This window comes from Amblyomma americanum, chromosome 2, assembly GCF_052857255.1.
Source record: "Amblyomma americanum isolate KBUSLIRL-KWMA chromosome 2, ASM5285725v1, whole genome shotgun sequence".
NCBI lineage: Eukaryota > Metazoa > Arthropoda > Arachnida > Ixodida > Ixodidae > Amblyomma > Amblyomma americanum.
Window position 1 is genome coordinate 158,831,297 of NC_135498.1, and position 19,813 is coordinate 158,851,109.

General features: G+C 51.2%; 1 protein-coding gene across 1 annotated transcript in view; it reads left to right on the forward strand.

The window, feature by feature from the left end:
• The window catches only part of LOC144121918 (4-pyridoxate dehydrogenase-like), a 74,448-nt gene that overhangs the window by 6,126 nt on the left and 48,509 nt on the right, over positions 1–19,813 (forward strand). The window contains exons 2-3 of the mRNA XM_077655357.1: positions 9,956–10,158; positions 10,720–10,909. Coding sequence (XP_077511483.1) covers positions 9,956–10,158; positions 10,720–10,909 — 393 coding nt within the window. The remainder of the gene's footprint in view (positions 1–9,955; positions 10,159–10,719; positions 10,910–19,813) is intronic.

The following is a 19,813-nucleotide window of genomic DNA, read 5'->3' on the forward strand; positions in this document are numbered from 1 at the left end:
CGCATGTCAGTGGTTATATCGATGAAGATTACCACACTACAGTTTCCCCCCCGGGCAGAGAAGGAGCCATCCTGGCGACTCATGGTGCCGAAAGGACAGACGGATCGTAGTAGGGCTTGATTCGGTCCACATGAACTATTTCGCGTCCACGGCGACGCAAGTCCGCAGATGGCGTAACGGGCTCAACTACGTAGTTCACAGGAGATGTTTTTTGAAGCACTCGGTATGGACCGTGATACCGAGCAAGAAGCTTCTTTGACAGGCCGGCGGTTGTGGCAGGAACCCAGAGCCACACCAGGGAGTTGGGCGTATATGAAGGCGCCTCACCAGTGTCACGATGGTGTTTTTGTTGCCATTGATTTTCCTTTGTGAGCGAACGAGCGAGCTGACGGCATTCTTCTGCATACTGGGCGGCGTCCGAGAGTGGCGTCGATTCAGAAACATCAGGGCGGTAGGGAAAAAGCGCGTCCATTGTGCAGGTTGGCTCGCGCCCGTAAAGAAGAAAAAAGGGAGAGAATCCAGTGGTGGTCTGTATCGCAGTGTTGTACGCGTAGGTTACGAAGGGAAGAACGTGGTCCCAGTTGGAATGAGCGTCGTTGACGTACATGGCCAGCATGTCACTCAGAGTACGGTTGAAGCGTTCTGTCAGGCCATTCGTCTGAGGGTGGTAAGAAGTAGCGGTGCGATGAATGATGCGACATTCTTTCAGTAGGGCCTCGAGAGCGTCGCTCAAGAAAACGCGTCCGCGGTCACTGAGCAGTTCCTTCGGAGTCCCGTGGCGAAGAATCAAGTTGTTGAGAATGAACAAAGCAACGTCTCTTGCAGAGGCAGAGGGTAACGGTGATGTTTCAGTGTAGCGAGTCAGATGGTCTACTGCCACAATAATCCACCGGTTTCCAGCAGGAGTAGTCGGAAGAGGGCCATAGAGATCTATGCCAACGCGGTCAAACGGACGAGCAGGGCAGGGTAACGGCTGCAACGAAACAGAGGACTTCTGAGGAGTTTTTCGGCGTTGACAAGATTCGCAAGCGCGCACGAAATGTCTTACGAAGCGGTACATTCCACGCCAGTAAAATCGCAGACGTAGGCGTGTGTAGGTTTTCAATACGCCACCGTGAGCACATTGTGGGTCACCATGGTACGCAGCACAAATGTCGGCGCGGAGATGACGCGGGATGACTAGAAGCCACTTCCGTCCATCAAGCAAATAATTGCGGCGATAGAGAAGACCGTCACGAATGGAGAAGTGGTGTGCTTGGCGGACGAGCGCTTTGGAGGAATGACCGGGAGTAGGACTTGAGAGAAAATTCAAAAGTGCATTGATCCAGGGGTCATTCCGCTGCTCGGTAGCCATGTCGATAGTTGTAAGAGTCGACATATCGTAGGCACAGACGTGGTCAGACGAATTATCTCTAGGCAATGGCGAGCGGGAAAGAGCATCCGCGTCCGTATGCTTCAGCCCTGATCGATAAATGACATGAATGTCAAACTCCTGGAGACGAAGAGCCCAGCGAGCAAGGCGACCGGATGGGTCTTTCAGAGAGGCAAGCCAGCACAAAGCGTGGTGATCGGTCACAACGTAAAACGGTCGACCATACACATAAGGACGAAATTTTCCGATAGCCCAAATAATGGCCAAACATTCCCTTTCTGTGACTGAATAATTAGATTCTGCCTTTGTCAATGTTCGGCTGGCGTATGCCACAACATACTCGCTGTAACCAGGCTTACGTTGGGTAAGGACGGCACCAAGCCCAATACCGCTGGCATCAGTGTGGATCTCCGTAGGCGCAGCCGGATCAAAGTGGCGTAGAATGGGCGGCGAAACCAAAAGGCGGCGTAAAGTGTCAAAGGCTTTATCGCAGGCTGGAGTCCAGGCGGAAAGGTCGGAGCTGCCGGCAAGGAGCTGGGTCAGAGGAGCGATGATAGAGGCGAAGTTCAAGATGAAACGTCGAAAGTAGGAGCAGAGGCCGATAAAGCTCCGAAGCTGCTTCAGGGAGGTTGGCTTCGGGAACTCTGCAACTGCGCGAAGTTTGGTGGGGTCGGGAAGAATGCCGTCCTTAGAAACTACGTGGCCTAAAATTGTGAGTTTTCGAGCGGCAAAGTGGCACTTCTTCAAATTCAACTGAAGCCCAGCGCCGGCGAGACACGTGAGGACATCCTTTAGGCGGAGAAGGTGAGAAGAAAAGTCGGCAGAAAAAACTACGATGTCGTCCAGATAACAAAGACAGGTCTGCCACTTGAGTCCACGAAGAACAGTGTCCATCAGGCGCTCGAAAGTAGCCGGGGCATTGCAGAGGCCAAAGGGCATAACGTTGAACTCGTATAATCCATCCGGTGTTATAAAGGCAGTTTTCGAGCGGTCATTATCAGCCATCGGTACCTGCCAGTAGCCGGAGCGCAAATCCAAAGAGGAGAAATACTCGGCTCCCTGTAAACAGTCCAAGGCGTCGTCGATTCGCGGCAAAGGATAGACATCTTTGCGCGTGATTTTGTTAAGCCTACGGTAATCGACGCAAAACCGGATGGAACCATCTTTCTTGGTGACCAAAACAACCGGAGAAGCCCATGGACTGTTAGATGGCTGTATGACGCCCCGGCGAAGCATGTCGTCCACGTTGTCAGCAATGACTTGGCGCTCAGAGGCCGACACGCGATAAGGACGCTGTCGTAAAGGTGCGTTTGTACCAGTGTCGATTGCGTGCGTAACGACAGACGTGCGACCCAGAGCAGTGTGAGGAAGGTCGAAGGCAGAAGTGAAGTTCTGTAGAAGAGCAGCGAGTTGATCGCGTTGTGCGGGTGGGAGATCTGCGTCAATAGCTTGTTGAAGAACATCGGGTGGTGTCGAAGCGGTCGCTGTATCGCAAGAGCTGAGCACATTAACGTCTAATGAAGTAGGCGTTGCAGGAAGAGTATTTACAAGCGCGGGATCAAGTTCTTCAATACGACCGAGACACTCGCCGCGTAGCAGGACGGACGGGCACGAAAATGGATTTGAGACGTACATTGCACTAAGGCCATCTTCGATCTTGAGGACCGCAAATGGAAGCAGGAGGCAGGGATGGCGTGAAGCGGCGTCGGAAGGTGTGAAGAAGACAGTCGAACTAATAACGCTCTCACAGGAGAGTGGAACGAGGGCAGCAGAAAATGGAGGAATGTCTGTGTCACTGGCGACGAGGAGTTTTGCAGGCCGGGTAGGGACGTCACACAAGACGGTATCACAAAGAGGTAAAAAGGAAACTTCCGCGCGGGCGCAGTCAATAACGGCATGATGAGTGGAAAGGAAATCGTAGCCCAGGATGATGTCGTGTGAGCAGCGAGACAGTACAATAAACTCGATGGTGTATAAGACGTCTTCGATGAGAACACGGGCCGTGCACGCCGCTGAGGGATGAATGCGCTGTGATGAGGCGGTGCGAAGCGAAAAGTCGGAAAGTGCGGTGGTCACCTTACGAAGACGACGGCAAAGAGCTTCACTGATGACTGATACGGCAGCGCCCGTGTCGACTAGAGCGAGTACTGCGACGCCGTCGACAAACACTTGAATTACGTTAGTGGGAGAACACCGAGGACTTGAAGAGTTCGAACCAAGCGCAGTTCTTGCCCCGGGAACTGCGACTGTTAGTTTCCCTCAACGGTGCCGGTAGAACGTCGGAGTGGGGACGGGGAACGGCGACGAGGGGAAGGTGATCGGCGAGCTGTGTACGTTTGATTGTCACGAGATACAAATTCGGAACTGGGCGGATTTCTCGGCGAGGGCTGGTCTGTATTGTAGGAGTAGTTCCATAGTTCAGGTCGAGAAGGTGGAAGGCGTTGGCGGCAAAGGCGTGCGACATGGCCCGGCAGCCCGCAAGAGTAGCAGATTGGTCGGTTGTCCGCGGTACGCCAAGGGTTCGTAGGGCGTTGGCGTACCCTTGGAATAGGGACATGGAATGCAGACCCAGGCAAAGGCGAAGGAAGGTTGGAAGGAGCGGCCTGGTAGGAAAGAGATGCTGATGGCATGAGCGGCCTGGCCGCAACTTGGGCGTAAGTCAGTGGTGCCGTTACTTGCGCTGGCACGGGGCTGGGCGGCAGCACAGGGCTGGGCGGGAGCATGGAGCTGGGAGGAAGAACGTCAGCGATGTGATCTTGAACGGCACGCCGTATGGTAGGGGCCAAAGACGGAGCCATGTCAGGAACAAGGCGGCCACTATCCTGTAACTGAGGGACCAGCGATAGCTGGCGGGCGACCTCTTCTCGAACGAAGGCTTTGATTTGCTGAAGTAAAGGGCTGTCCTCTGATGGGGTAGAACCGCCCAGCGCAAGTGTAGAGATGGCGTCGTCTCTAACACCGGACCGCCGGGTAGAAGCGCGCTTCTTACGAAGCACGTCGTAGCTCTGGCAAAGCTTGATCACGTCACTCACCGTGGCAGGATTTTTTACCCAGAGCATTTGGCACGCGTCGTCAGAGATGCCTTTCATGATGTTCTCGATCTTATCCGCTTCAGTCATTAGCGGATCGACACGCTTGCATAGGTCCACGATGTCCTCTATATAACTAGTGAACGACTCATCGACTTGCTGAGTGCGCTCACGCAAGCGTTGTTCTGCCCGGAGCTTGCGAACTGCAGGGCGGCCGAACACTTCTGCAAAATTCTTTTTAAATGCAGACCAAGATGGCAGGTCTGCCTCATGGTTGCGAAACCAGAGGTTCGCCACGTCAGTCAGATAAAAGATTACATTGCTTAGCTTGATAGCGTCGTCCCATCTGTTGTAGCTACTGACGCGCTCATATGCCGCCAACCAATCGTCGACGTCCTGGTCGGCTGTGCCACTGAAGAAGCACGGATCACGCTGCCGTAGAGCTCCAGAACACAGCACGGTGGTTGGGAGGGGCGACGATGTCGTGGCAGTGTCATCCGGCATGCTGGAAGCAGAGGGTAACGTGCGGCTTCTTAGTTCCAGGGTGGACGGGAACGTACCCAGCAGCACCTGCACCAATTGTAGGGGTGTGTTTATTCGGTGAACCCAGATGATTCCAGCCGCTCAGGGGAGACTCGCAGCGAAGCGTCAGGCGTGGCGAAAGAGCAAGGCAGCGAACAACTTCTTCGTCCTTGAGAGCGGCAGCACGCGACGCATGTCAGTGGTTATATCGATGAAGATTACCACACTACAATATATATATATATATATATATATATATATATATATATATATATATATATATATATATATTTAACTATATATTTTAATTCTCGTGAAAATTTGCCACCCCTGTCGTTCTACAAAGAAAACACTATTCAGAAAGGATGCCATGGCCTGAACAGCATGCTAGAGGCCGGAGTTTGACACATTGATAACCACTAAATCAGGCTGTTTGCAGCACGACTGGCTATCCCGACGCCAGTGTGCCTGTGCCTTTCCGTCTGTAAAGGCTAATGAAAACTCCTCAAAAACAATGCACTGCGTCGATTATCAATGTAGCACCGAGTTTGCAATTTACGTTTGACTCCGATCTCATTCTCTTACCATTACGTATGGTGAAAACCTGCCACCTCCAATGACAGTACCAGCAGACTTAAGCTAACGCGTACGCGGAATAAATAATATCGGCCAAGGCGAACACCGTATAAAGTGCCCTCAATTGCGCACCTGTACGCAAATAGGCATTTTGAATTACGAAACCATAATGCAACGAAAATGTTTCGGTTCATTTTGTCAGCATAGAAGCGCTGACTGGGCACCTAGTTTTTAAATGCGGAGAAATGTGGCAGAAAATGCCGCTTTTTAAGCAAAGAGGAAATTCGCGCCTAACCGTAAAATTTGATCCCTAAACCACAAGGCACAAGCTCCCAAAAAAATTCTGAATTCTTTCTGTGCTCTGCAACATCCGCGCAGAATACTCATTTTTCCCAGTTGAAAATGTTGCATATCCTTCGTGCGTTCTTACCCACGATGATTTTGTGCACTTGATGTCTGCTTGTGCAATTGTAGTTGCCTGCAAAAGTATTCACCATACTCACGGCCCTGATTTCGATTGAAATAGATGGGAACATACGTACCACTCACTGAGATCAGAGTATATTAAAGTCGAGATACGGCGGTTAAGAGATGCCATCGTTGGTCAACAGTGATCAGTAATGTTGGGCGGACTTCTATATGCCACGGTATGCATTACTGTTGCAAAGAAACGCGAAACAGACTCGATCGCCGCCCCATTTTTGTAGCGGCTGCAAGGTGTCGCTGTTCACCCGTTTTGTGAAGCCTTCGCTTGCCTGCCGCCCTTATGTCGAATCCAGGCAGACGTTGCCTGAAGCAGCAGCAATGATAGTTCGCTACTAAGTTCTCTGTCTTGTAGCTCTGTTGAGCATGCGGTCTCTGCGGTGTCTCTTTGGGGGCGAACGCTTGAGCATCGCAAGCTGACAATAAGCACGTTTCCGCACCCCATACAACGGCAGACGTAGTGTTGCCTTTTGGTTGTGCTCTAGCGTTGCGCAGTCCTCAAAACGAGACACCAAGGACATAAAGAACGTTTGGATTAGCTAAGATGTATTCGCCCAGCTGCGATGAGAGTACATGAAGCAGGGATCCGATTATCCAGCGTACGTCTCCGCTAAGCCGCAATTCTCTATAATCGTCCCACGTGAGCAACGCGCGCAGTAAAGAAAGCACGATGGGGGTGAAGCGGCGCACCTCCGTATCCACTGCCCGCGAGCTGAGCAGGCTCCTACATGTTCCGTGTGACTGATCGCACGACTCACAAGAAAGACCTGTTCACCGAGCGAGGGCGCAGAATCGGGGCGGCGATGCGGTGCGGGTGGCTAATCGTGGAAAGAGCAGAATAATATAAAATAGAATAGGCACGCTGTCTCGTTCGAAAGGAATCATCGCTTACACTTCTAGCGGAAGTCATTGGTCAAATGCAAGTACGGAAGTGTCTGCGCAAGTGTGGAAAGAATCTGACGACGTCTTGCAAAAAATTCGCTTAGCAGTAAGAGCTCTACGTGCTTAGCTAGCACATCAGAGTCGGTCAGTAGTAATGGCCACTAGTGCGACGATCAAAAAAATTTGGAAGACATTTCAGCTCCGCCTTAAAGGTAGGACTCGATAACGTTAACGGATTCCTTCAGCTGTCTTGGGTCCTCTTCGCATATCACTACTTCACTGAGACGGACACTGTGGATAAAGACACAAGGCCTCTCGTTAACCAAGTCGAACAAACGTGCAACAAAGAAATGTGCTTTGGTGGCCTAGGGGTAGCGTGTCTGACTCAGAATCCAGGGGGCACGAGTTCGATTGATAGCTCTCCCCAATTATCTTTTCAATTCAAATAATTGACTTTACATTCTTACATGTAATAAGTACGTTTCAGTTATGTTGCGATGTTATATTTGCAATTTATGCGTTATCTTTATCCCTTTTCAAATCCACCCAATCCGCATTTTTTTCCGCGCCGCCTGATTCTCCACTGAACGGGAGCCTTAACGTTGTCGCGTGAACATGGAGTAGCCAACGAGACAGTCTGCTGCCGAACGTGACGCGAATTAAGTGAAGCGTTTGAGAGGGAACCTTTCAGAATGCAGCGCGCTGTAGTAAGATTGAGATAGCAGTAAGGGGAACAACAGCCGGATTATAAAAGATCATCAGAGGCCAATATAGCTCGATAAGAAGTGAAATATGTAAAGGGTGCTAATAGGGTTAATGCAGGTATTGTAATTCTTCATTACACACTTTGGAGCTTTTCGTGCACACCTAAAGTTTCAACAATAAACCTCATTCATAGGCTTCCTCGAGAAAGGGTCTCAGCCAGCATTGAAACGAAATATCTTTTCTACATGATCCACTGTGAAGGGAGCTGTGTTTAGAAGCAATTCAAAACGCTGACAGTAGTTAACTTTGACTACCGTTAGTTAAGCAGAGCGGACACTAGCCTTCAACTATCACGAATTCACTGTGCTGAGTGAGGAAGATTATAGAGTGTCTCGCCTCAGGGGACCCAGCGATTTCTTGAGGAGGGGAGACAGACATGCGATGTGCAAGGACGGAGGGCGAGTTACTCGCCGAAAACGCGCGATCAGCTGCGGCTTGCATTCGGCGCAATGGTGTAGTATGTAGTATAAGGTTCTTTGAATACGTATAGTGCGAAATGGTGTGATGAAGTGAGTAAACACTAATGTGAAATTAAGGCTTCGCATGTTTTATTGTTTCCTTTCTGGCAACGCAGAACATTTTAAAATTTGGGAGGATATTTTATCTAAATTTCTCAAATAAACGACACTGTTCTGTCTAGCACCTCGCCAAATCGACAAAGGAGTTGAATCTGTCCAGCTATTTTCACGATAGAGCAAAGAACAATGTACTGTCTGGCCTACAATACGCTAATAGCATTGGCTCACGACTTACTCACATTTAATTGTGTAGTTAGTTCTGCAGTTTCGCAGGTTTTAAAAATCCTCCCTTCGAGGTTCACCACCTCCGAGAATATATACAGCGTCCTCCACCGGTACACAGATTGTCGATCATAGCGAAGCTTATCACAAACCCGAATGCGCTATCTATAGACGGTTGGTAGAAACACAATCCGCGCATCATACCTGAGGACACCACGGTAGCTTCTAAAAATATTTGCGCCGTGTAATGTGCCTGGACCTGAGCCTGAAATCAGCCAAACGTCGCCCCAGCTTCCACACAATTCATGCATTCAGCGACTTCATTTCTATTGAAGCAATAAATATCCGTTTTGGCGTGTTCTTGACTTTCCGATTTGCGTTGGCTTTTCTCCACTACAATCAAAATCTAGGTACCTTTAGTTCGAATGCCTTCGCAGCTGCCTAGTGCTTCCTAGCAAAATAATAGAAAGTCGCAGCAGTTGGTTTGATTATCTCGTTCTTTTTTTACAGGCCGCAAAAACTCTTTTTGATCTGCTACACATATTCATGAACATCGTTCATCAATGAAATTCTCCCCTTACCTGTTCCGTTGGCCTGCGGGTTAGACAATTAATGTCAGGCCGCCGTTATTATAAACGAAACATTCAGCCAACACCGGAAAAATAACATGGAAGAGACACTTCTTTATCGCGTTTTAGATGTGACAGTCTGTAGGAAAGACTCAAACTAACGCCAGCGATGGAGTGAATGACACAACTTCTTATTTCTGCTTCTGTTTTATTTTTTTAAAGATAGCACAATGCATGCGCTTTCCTCTTCGGGACTATCCATAGAAAAGCCCGATAAAGAAACCGCAGAAGGTTCGACGCCAACTTTATATGTAAACTTGAGTTGGTACCAACAACAATAACGTTATGTAATCACCATGATCTGCCTTTACACAATCACTAACGACATTCCTACCGAGCCATCTGTTAGGGTCGAAAACCGAACGCGACGCACAGACTGCCTTTGAGGCCTACATCCATGCGCGTCTTTTATGTGGGACCCTACATTTGGCCTCTTATAATAAAGTTTTTCGCCCGTGCTTCTCCACTGCGTAACTTGCAGCTTTTCGATAGGGGCGAAAGGTAAGAGGCGCACGTGTGCGGTACGATGTCGGTGCATGTCGAAGAAACCCACGTGGTCGTATGTGGCCCGGAGTTTTCCACTCCGAGTCCTTTTTCTTTCTGCCTTCTTTCACTGCCTCCTTCATCTCTTTCCTCACGGTTATGTCGAGGAGTGAACCGAAGGTGAAACAACTACTGCACCTTTCATTTCCTCGAAACCAGTTTACAGTAGACAAGCAGCGACAATACAATCACTCACACGCAACACGCGAAAAGAAAAATAAAAATAAACCGACTGGAAAAGGCTCAGCTTTCTGAGGCAACGAGACGCTATGTGCGCCTAGTCCTGCGAAGTTATACGTGCAGTTTTTAAAGTGCTGAGACTTAACAACGTGCGTTGTTACCACCGCCAGCTACTGCAGGAATACGAAGGTATGGGCAGGAACGCTGCTTATGGGTGACACATTCTGTCCGCAGTGGGCGGTGGTTCGGCGGGCTCGGTGCTGGCCAACCGGCTGTCCCAGGACCCAGCGAACCGCGTGCTGCTGCTCGAAGCCGGTGGAGTGGAGGACTCGGTGACGGATGTGCCCATGCTGGCCTCGGTGAGCCACCACACGGACATCGACTGGAGTTTCGTCACCGAGCCACAAGAGGGCTGCTCCTTCGCGCTCAGAGGCCAGGTGCGCGCCTCTTGATCTGTGTCGTAGAGCGCAATATTACTTTCTATAGACTTCTTATTGGCTCCACTGCCTTCCTAGGGATATTTCCCTTTTTTATCTAAATAGTCTCTAGACTATCTGTAAAATCCCTCTAAATGTGGTTTTCTACGAATCTATAAATTGCCTATGATCATATATAGGACTTTTATTTGCTACAAAATGGTCTATAAATCTGTCTATAGAATTTACTGTCGGAAGTTTATGGACATGTAGTCTGTAGACTGTGTAAAGAAATTTTTGTAAGACGTCGTTGTCTCTGCAACGGTTTGTCATGACTACGAACCGAAATCATCGAATAAAAACACTGGTCAAATAAAGAATTCCACGTGTGCCATGCGTTCCACAGTGAACGGAACCGCCGATCGCGATATAAATGCTGCTATTTCTTTGAAGTCCAAGGTCTCGGAGAAGCCAAAAGGCTGTGTAAAAAAGATGCGATAAATACAAAGGCCCGTATCAGTCCAACGCAGCGAACGTACTACCACATTCGTCTCCTCATCTCAATGTATTTGTGGAATGCAGAAGCCGGTGTGGACTCAGGGCAAAGTACTGGGAGGAAGCAGCGTGCTGAACTTTATGATCTACAATCGAGGCAACCGGCGCGACTACGACACCTGGGCGGCAGGGGGCGCCACGGGCTGGTCCTACGACGAGGTTCTGCCCTACTTCAAGAAGTCCGAGGACAACACGAACTCCAGCTACGTGGCGAACGGTAAGGAAGGACCACTGCTTCCGTGAGCAGTGTTGTTGATTCTGGGTGCACTGGTGGCGAGCTTGTCGTACGGAGATGGATAAACTGAACCATAACCTTCTCCTGTGTCGTTCATCGCTGACCTTAATACAAGTGTCAGAAGGAGGTGTTATTGCGAGTGGAATGAAGAAGATGAACCAGCCCCGAAGCCAACGACGACGAAGTGCTCGCGCCGCCGGTTGGATGCTCGTGCTGGACGGAACACTGCCGCTTGTGTCTGGTCTCTCGGCTCTCTGCCTCGTAGATTGCCTGTGCCAAGGTCTTCGTAGCCGGCGCTTCCATCGTGCCAATAAACCGCTCTACATTTGGTGGAGATTGCTGTGTTCCCCTTTTCACCATCACCGTGGACCTTCGCAGCCGCACCATCCCGATCTCCACTACCAAGGCCAGTCAACAGCCCGCCGCCACGTCGCAGCCAGTCATCTGCTCCGGTGCCGTCCGGCAGCGCGACCCCGCTGTCTTCAGCGGCCATAGCGACCAGGACGTGGAAGATTGGCTGGAATCATACGAACGGGTGAGCCGCCACAACAACTGGGACGACCGCATCAAGCTTACCAACGTCATCTTCTACCTCAGCGATGTCGCGAACCTCTGGTTCCGCAACCACGAGGCCGACATTCCCACTTGGGCCGTTCTAAAGAGCACCCTTGCGGAGGTTTTCGGCCGTCCTGCAGTGCGGAAACTGCGCGCTGAGCAAAGCCTGCGCGTCCGAGCTCAGCACACGGATGAGACTTTCACCAGCTACATTGAAGACGTAGTAGACCTCTGCAAGCGTGTTGATCCGGCTATGTCCGAGGCTGACAAGATCAAACACATCATGAAGGGTATTGATGACGATGCTTTTCAGCTGTTGTTAGCGAAGAGTCCCACCACCGTTACCTCGGTGTATACCCTTTGCCAGAGTTTCGACGAGTCGCGCAAGCAACGTCTTTGCGCTCGTCGGCCTCCTCCGCCTGCCGACTCCATCTCCGGCCTGGCCATCAATCCAGATCTACTTGCTACCATCAAAGACTTTGTGCGGGAAGATGTCGGCCGGCAGCTCTCGCTCCTATCTCGCCAACATCAGACACCGACCCCCCTCAGCGCTGAGATCCGGCACGCCATCACGCAGGCGGACGCTGACGCCCTCCCTCCTCTTCCACAACCAGCCCCCTTGAATCCCCAGGTCGGCCTTCCCCCGACCCCGCCACCGCCTGTTGCTGCTCCGTTGAGCTACGGTCCTCCAGTTGAAGTGCCGCCTGCCCCCACTCCCGTGCCTCTCACGTATGCCGAGGTTGTCGCGCGACAACCGCGACCGCAGGCTTATACGTACGTTCCTCAAGTGGTGCCTGCGCCTGCTGCTCCACGCACCCGCTTCACGTCCCCTACCTATACAACCCTTGGCGCACGGCTGACAATCGACCGATATGCTACGCCTGCGGTCTTCCGGGCCACGTCGCGCGCCTCTGTCGACGTACTCTGCATGCGCCTGTCCACCCTCTGCCAGACTACCCTGATGCAGACCGTACCTTTCGCCCACGTTTCGGACCACAACCTCAGGAGACCTCTCCTGACCGCGAGCACGGTCGCCAGCCCTACGTTTCCCACCGCTCGCCTTCGCCTCGCCGCCGCTCATTGTCGCCCATGAGGCGTCGCAACGTCCGCGCCAATTCGGAAAACTAGCAGCCGCAGTTGCGGGGGCACGAACTGCGCACTCGTCGCCCTGCTTAAGTCCTCGTCTTTCCCCGCCGAACCTTCTTGACGTTTTTGTCGACGGAGTCAAGACACTTGCGCTTGTGGACACTGGGGCCACCGTTTCTGTTATTCACGAAAACTTCTGCCGCTCGCTTCGCAAAGTTACAACCCCATCTTCTAGACTCTCGCTCCGTATCGCCAGCGCCGATACCGTTCATCCCTCTGTCGCTTGCACAGCACGCGTCGTTATCGCCGATGTTTTGTATGTTGTCGAATTTTTAGTCCTCCGTGCCAGCTCCCATGACGTCATCCTTGGATGGGATTTTCTCTCCCTGCACAGTGCCGTTATTGACTGTGCCCGTGCGCACGTCGTCTTCTCTCCACTCTGCGATGCGCTCCTCGACGAGCCTCCGATTCGTTGTGCTGCTAAGCTTGTTGTCGCCGAGGACACTGACATTCCCCCTGACAGTGCCGTGCTTGTCCCTGTTTGCGCCACCTCAGTTTTTGACGCCACCGTTCTCTTCATGCCTTCCCCTGTACTTGTTTCTCGCCGACACCTATGTCTTCCCTTCGCCGTCATCGACATTCACCACGGTGCTGCCGCCATTCTCGTCTCTAACACCTCATTCTCCGCGCTCTCCCTGCTCCGTGGCGAGTGCCTCGGCCATTTTGAAACCGCTGCTTTGATCTCTTCCTTCGACACTGATGTAACCTCCTCCAGTGCCGAAGTCGCTGCCCTCACCCCACGTGGTGCTACTCCAGCTTTGTCATCGGACATTTTCGACCGCTGCATTGACCGCGCTCTCGGCACTGCTCACCGCGCGCAGCTCCTTGCCCTGCTCAACCAGTTTCGCTCATCGTTTGACCACCAGTCGACTTCTTTGGGCCGTGCGACCACTGTCGAGCACCACATTGACACCGGAACCCATGCTCCTCTCCGTCAGCGCCCTTACCGTGTGTCGCCTCCCGAGCGCCGCGTCATAACTGAGCAAGTTGACGACATGCTACAACGCGGCATTATTCAACCTTCCGCCAGTCCTTGGTCGTCCCCAGTCGTCCGGGTTAAAAAGAAGGATGTCTCGATACGATTTTGCGTGGACTATCGCCGGCTCAACAAAATTACGCTCAACGACGTATACCCGCTACCACGTATTGACGACGCCCTTGACTGTTTGCAAGGCGCCGAGTTCTTCTACTCCCTGGATCTCCGTTCCGGCTATTGACAAGTCCCGATGGCTGAGTCCGACCGTCCTAAAACGGCGTTAGTCACCCCTGACGGACTCTATGAGTTCAACGTGATGCCATTCGGCCTCTTTAACGCTCCCGCAACGTTTGAAAGAATGATGGACAACATCTTGCGCGGCCTGAAGTGGACTGTTTGCCTCTGCTATTTAGATGATGTCATGTTTTCGCCCGATTTTCCGACGCATCTCAAGCGCTTGCGCCAGATACTGAGCTGCCTCACCAATGCTGGCCTTCAACTTAATCTCAAAAAATGTCACTTTGGTGCCCGGCAGCTGACAATACTCCGCCACCTCGTCTCCAAAGACAGCGTCCTGCCCGATACTGACAAACTCCGTGCTGTCACTGACTTCCCTAAACCGACTTCTACAAAACAAGTGCGCCGATTTGTGGGTCTCTGCTCCTATTTTCGGCGATTTGTTCCCAATTTCGCCTCCATCGTCGCGCCCCTGACGAAACTTCTTAATGGTCCCGCTGACCTGTCTACGTGGGACTCTGCCTGCGACGACGCTTTTGCTGCGCTCCGTCGCTTTCTCACCTCACCACCTATCCTTCGACACTACGACCCCAGTGCCCCTACTGAAGTGCACACCGACGCAAGCGGAATCGGCCTCGGGGCTGTCCTTGCCCAGCGCAAGCCCGAATTTCCTGAATACGTCGTTGCGTACGCCAGCCGTGCCCTCACCAAGGCTGAGTCGAACTACACCGTGACGGAAAAGGAGTGTCTCGCCGTAGTGTGGGCTCTAACAAAATTCCGCCCATACTTATATGGCCGCCCGTTCACCATCGTCACCGATCATCACGCTTTGTGCTGGTTGGCTTCACTCAAAGATCCCTCAGGGCGCCTAGGCCGCTGGGCCCTCCGTCTTCAGGAATTCGATATCACCATAGTTTACCGATCGGGCCGCAAGCACTCCGACGCCGACGCCTTGTCCCGCTCCCCACTGCCCTCTCCTGCGCCCTCTTCGCCAATATCTGCATCCCTACTCGCAGCGCTCACTACCATGGACATGCCCCATCAACAACGCCAAGATCCATGGATTTCATCGTTGTTCGACGTACTTCGTGCACCCTCTACGGCCTCCTTCCCTCGAGCACTTCGTCGCCAGGCTTCCCATTTTGCCCTTCGCGACGGTCTTCTGTACCGGCGCAACTATCGCCCAGATGGCCGCAAGTGGCTTCTCGTGATTCCCCGACATCTCCGCACTGAGATTTGTGAACACCACCATGCCGATCCTCAGAGCGCTCAAGCTGGTTCGCTGAAAACGTACGAGCGACTACGCCAGAGGTACTATTGGCGGGGCATGTACAACTTCGTCGCTACGTTCGCTCCTGCACGGCCTGTCAGCAGCGGAAGTCGACACCTCGCCCTTAGACTTCCCCGTTACAGCCAATACCGTGTCCGGCTCGCCCTTTTGATCGTGTGGGCATCGACCTATATGGGCCACTTCCCTTCACGACCGCTGGGAATCGCTGGATCATAGTCGCCGTGGACCACCTCACTCGGTATGCTGAGACCGCTGCCCTACCTGCGGCTACTGCTCGCGATGTAGCCTTCTTCCTTCTTCATCACTTTGTCCTGCGTCACGGCGCTCCTCGCGAACTTCTCAGTGACCGCGGCCGTGTTTTCTTGTCTGAAGTTCTTCACGAGTTTCTCGCTGCGTGCCACACAGTCCACCGCACCACTACTACTTACCACCCTCAAACCAACGGCCTCACCGAACGCTTCAACCGTACTCTTGGGGACATGATCGCCATGTACATTCACTCCGACAGCTCCAATTGGGATCAGGTTCTTCCGTTCGTCACCTATGCATATAACACCGCCTCTCAAGCAACCACCGGCTTTTCCCCATTCTGTCTTTTATTCGGACGCGAACCTTCTTGTATGTTGGATACAATCCTTCCCTACAACCCCGACAGCTCGGAATATGCTTCCCTCTCTGACATCACCCGCCATGCTGAGCAGTGCCGCCAGTTGGCTCGCTCCTTCACCGCCGAACGTCAAGGTCTCCGTACCCATGCTTCCGATCAAGACACGCCCGCGGTTCACTTCTCCACTGGCTCACTGGTCTGGCTCTCTGTTCCGAATTCGTCCAAACTTTCGGCCAAGCACATCGGCCCTTACCGCATCTTGGAGCGTACGTCACCGGTCAACTACATTATCGAACCGGTGACACCTTCTTCGGACCATCGCCGCCGTGGCCGCGACGTCGTACACGTCAGCCGCTTGAAGCCGTATTATAGCCCCCTCGTAGTCTATTCTCCTTGAGTCGCCAGGATGGCTCCCTCTTTCCGCCGGGGCACTTGGAATGAAGAAGATGAACCAGCCCCGAAGCCAACGACGATGAAGCGCTCGCGCCGCCGGTTGGATGCTCGTGTTGGATGGAACACTGCCGTTTGTGCCTGGTCTCTCGGCTCTCTGCCTCGTAGATTGCCTGTGCCAAGGTCTTCGTAGCCGGCGCTTCCATCGTGCCAATAAACCGCTCTACACGAGGTTTTATTTTGGAAAATGCTTTTAGAACAGCTGACTTGCAGGTGCCCGCTGTCTTGCAATGGCTTCTCTGGAAGCATCGTCCTTCTAGGCTAGTGAGTTTACTAACTTAATCTTCCTAATATTTACGCCTAAATATAACTGAAGAATGATGCACAACCGGCTGCTATTGTAATTCTTTACTTAATATAAAAATTTTAATGTAAAGCACAGTAATAAAAGAAACAATTTGTGTTTCTCAGAGAGCAGCCGAGATGGCGCTTTACAAGGGTATTTTTCCCTTTCATTTTTCCGCCACAGATATTCGAGCTTTAGAAGTTACAACTTGTTATCTGTCCTACAATATGGCAAGTCCTTCATAGTCGTGACATAATGCAAAAACTACCCGGGGCACTTTTGCAATGGGAATTGGAAGTCGCTTCAGTTTTATTCGAATTCCATTTTAATTCTGTTGCACTCCATTTCAATTCGATTTCAGCTGTGCTTCACTTCTCTAATTTTATTCTAATCATGTATTCTATTCTTTTGTAGAATTGGTGCAGTTGTAAATAGTAGTATATTACTGGTATTTTCCTACCTTTTATGACGTCACCCCATTTCGAACAATCGCAAGTTTTCGAACACCGCCACTTTTTAGCCCACGCCGGGTTTCAGAGCAGATGAGCCACCTAATGCTTTCGCATATTTAATATTCATCTGGTGTAGCGTGCCACTACGAGGCGCACGAGTCAACGAAGCATTGCAATCGTGAGAAATACCTCCTGCGCTGTGTCCTGTACATTGCATGTGCAACCAGACACGCATTCAGCGACAGTGGCTTCATGGCGTAAAGCAAGGAAAGGTCACCGGGCCTGTTTGAGCCGTTACCGGTGCTATAGCCTGCCCATTTAAGGGGCGTTTTTTTTCCTGCCAAGCGCACGGATTTGCTGCGCGTGTGTTTCAGTCTTCTACTGAGACGGATATGCGTGAAACTCCGTAGCGCTATGTTCTTGAGCGTAATCACACTCATGCAGCAGTGTTAGGGCAGCGTACCATGTCTCGGCTACCACATTACCGCCGGATATGCCGGCTGACGGGTGCCACAGCGGCAGTGCACGAAAGTTTTCTGCTTCCTGCACGCAAATTCGGTCAAACGTTGTGCCAACGAGAAGAATTGTCAACTGGGGAGCACATATGGCGACATATCGAGAAATCGGTTTAGCTGGTGAACAGAAAAGAAAAAAAAATTGTAAAGCACCCAAACGCCAACCCCAAAATTTTGACGCGAAGGAGTAACCGTAAGCAAGACATCAAATATAAAAGCCACAAAAAACTGAAGCGGCAAGATACACTGCGCCAGACACAAAGCGAAAAAACTAATAAAACAAGGAAGGGGCTTACTGCAAGCCCAAATTCGTATGTTCATGTACAGTCGGAGAAAAAAGTCTCTGGACCACGTGCTCATCAAACCAAGCCGATAGCTCTGGTATTATTAGACGGGTGGAGACCGCGCTTGTGGAGGTGAAAGTAAAAATTTTGTCCTTTCATCTTCATAAGTGTGGTCTCCAGCTGCCGGCTAATAGCACAGCTTTTGGCTTCGTTTGTGAAACGCGTGGTCCAGAGATTTTTGTCCCCGATTGTACGTAGCTGCAGTGAAACCTCGTTTTGCACCGCTAAAACGTGATTGGCGCGCTAAACTTAATTTCCACTGGACCACGGAAGAAAATAAGAAAATTATCTAGCCCACGTGGGCTTCAAGCTAAGACGAATAACTATGACGGCGCGATCTGGAACGAAATAAATTTACTATAGCTACAGTGCCACATTGTCTTGACAGCGAAAGTTGATTGCCGAAAGCGTCGCATGGCGCTGGACATTCAAGATCACAGCAGGAATTTCGAATTTTTGGCATATCCCACTGCTTCGCAATGGCCGTCGGAACAAGTAGATGTGAGTGAAGGAACGATATGGTAGGTGAGTTTTTTTTTTTTCAGCGAGGAGGAACAGTCGCTCATGATAATTACCATGCCGCGCACAACGTCTCAGCACTCTATAGCTCTCTGAGAACTACGCGTTAAAAATATCCCCTGTCACTTACGAGGTCCTCGACACTGCATGGCGGCCAAGAGATGACATTACATTCTAGAAGAAAGAAGTAGACTGTCGTCTAGCACACACCCTTTTATAAAAGGGTGTGCTGAAATTGTAGTGTTATGCAGATTTGAAGGCTTAAACAATGAACTTTTATGAAAACCTTTTTTTTTACTAGCCTTGTGATCACTAAATGTGAAGATTGCCGAAGTTTCGTAATATTAAACAAAGCGTGATCGACATTTTTCCCTAAAAGGAATGACAGAACAAGAAATAGTTGTTTCGCGATGCTGCATTCATCAGCCACTGCTCGTGTGAAGCGACCATTTCTTTGAAATAACTGTATCTTCGAGCTGCAAACCTCATTCTGTCAAACACTGACTCTGTCGCTCTATGAAGCTGGCAGCTTAGGTGAAGACACGATCTCAAGCATCTATGGGAAGATTACAACTTGGCTGTAATGAGCGCACTCATGATATAAATGCTGCAAATATACAACTCTAGTCGTACCCCGTAAACTAGCTCAGATCTGACGCTGCGGCTTTTTTACTTTCTGTTCATCATCCACATCTAAAGGCTAGTTCACAAGCAAGTGACTGAACGATTGGGCGGCGCGTCGCAGCGAAAATTTACATCTTCTTTGGAACCTCGTCGCTCGAGCTGCCGCGACAGCTCAAAAGAGGTTTTTGTGCCACGACGGCAGGTTTCGCTAGCACTTTCACTTGTATGTGAAATAGGCTTGAGGAAAGTGGTGCAACTAATTGCAGAAAACACAGTTATACAGTGCGCGAACTTGAATGTAAGCGTGAGGGAAGACGAAATAACGTTTGCTCTGCATCCCCACCGTAGGCGAGAGCCGTACAAATATTGCGCTTCAGAATTACCATGCTACTTCCACTCAACGCCATTCATTCTAACGGCGCCTTTAGCCTGAGAATGCCATGGAGCTACAATCGCATGCTCATATCCGATGTATCCCCTCCTCCACCAATGATCGCTCCAACCTCCGCGTATCTGCTCCTCATCTCCGCTCAGCGCCATCGCCGCATTGCTTGCACGGCCAGTTGAAATGAAATCGGTCGGGCGCAGCCTTTTAGATGCGCCAGCCGCTATTTCCCGCTCCCTCGCAGCCACCCGAAAAACGCGCGCTAATGCTTTATTTCCGCCTTTTTCCGCTCCCGCCAGGGCCGCACTGCCATTGTCCTCCGCAAGCAAGCCGCGTTGTCAACGAGCGGAAACTCTTTCCTGCCGCTTTTAAGGCGGCCGCACGCTTATCCAGCGTGCATTGCGCGCCTGCCTCGTCTTGTTACTCCTGGAGGCCTCGATGACCTCGTCCAAGCTCACGCATCCGTTAGCCTTGCTTCTGGACACGCGTTGCACGAGCA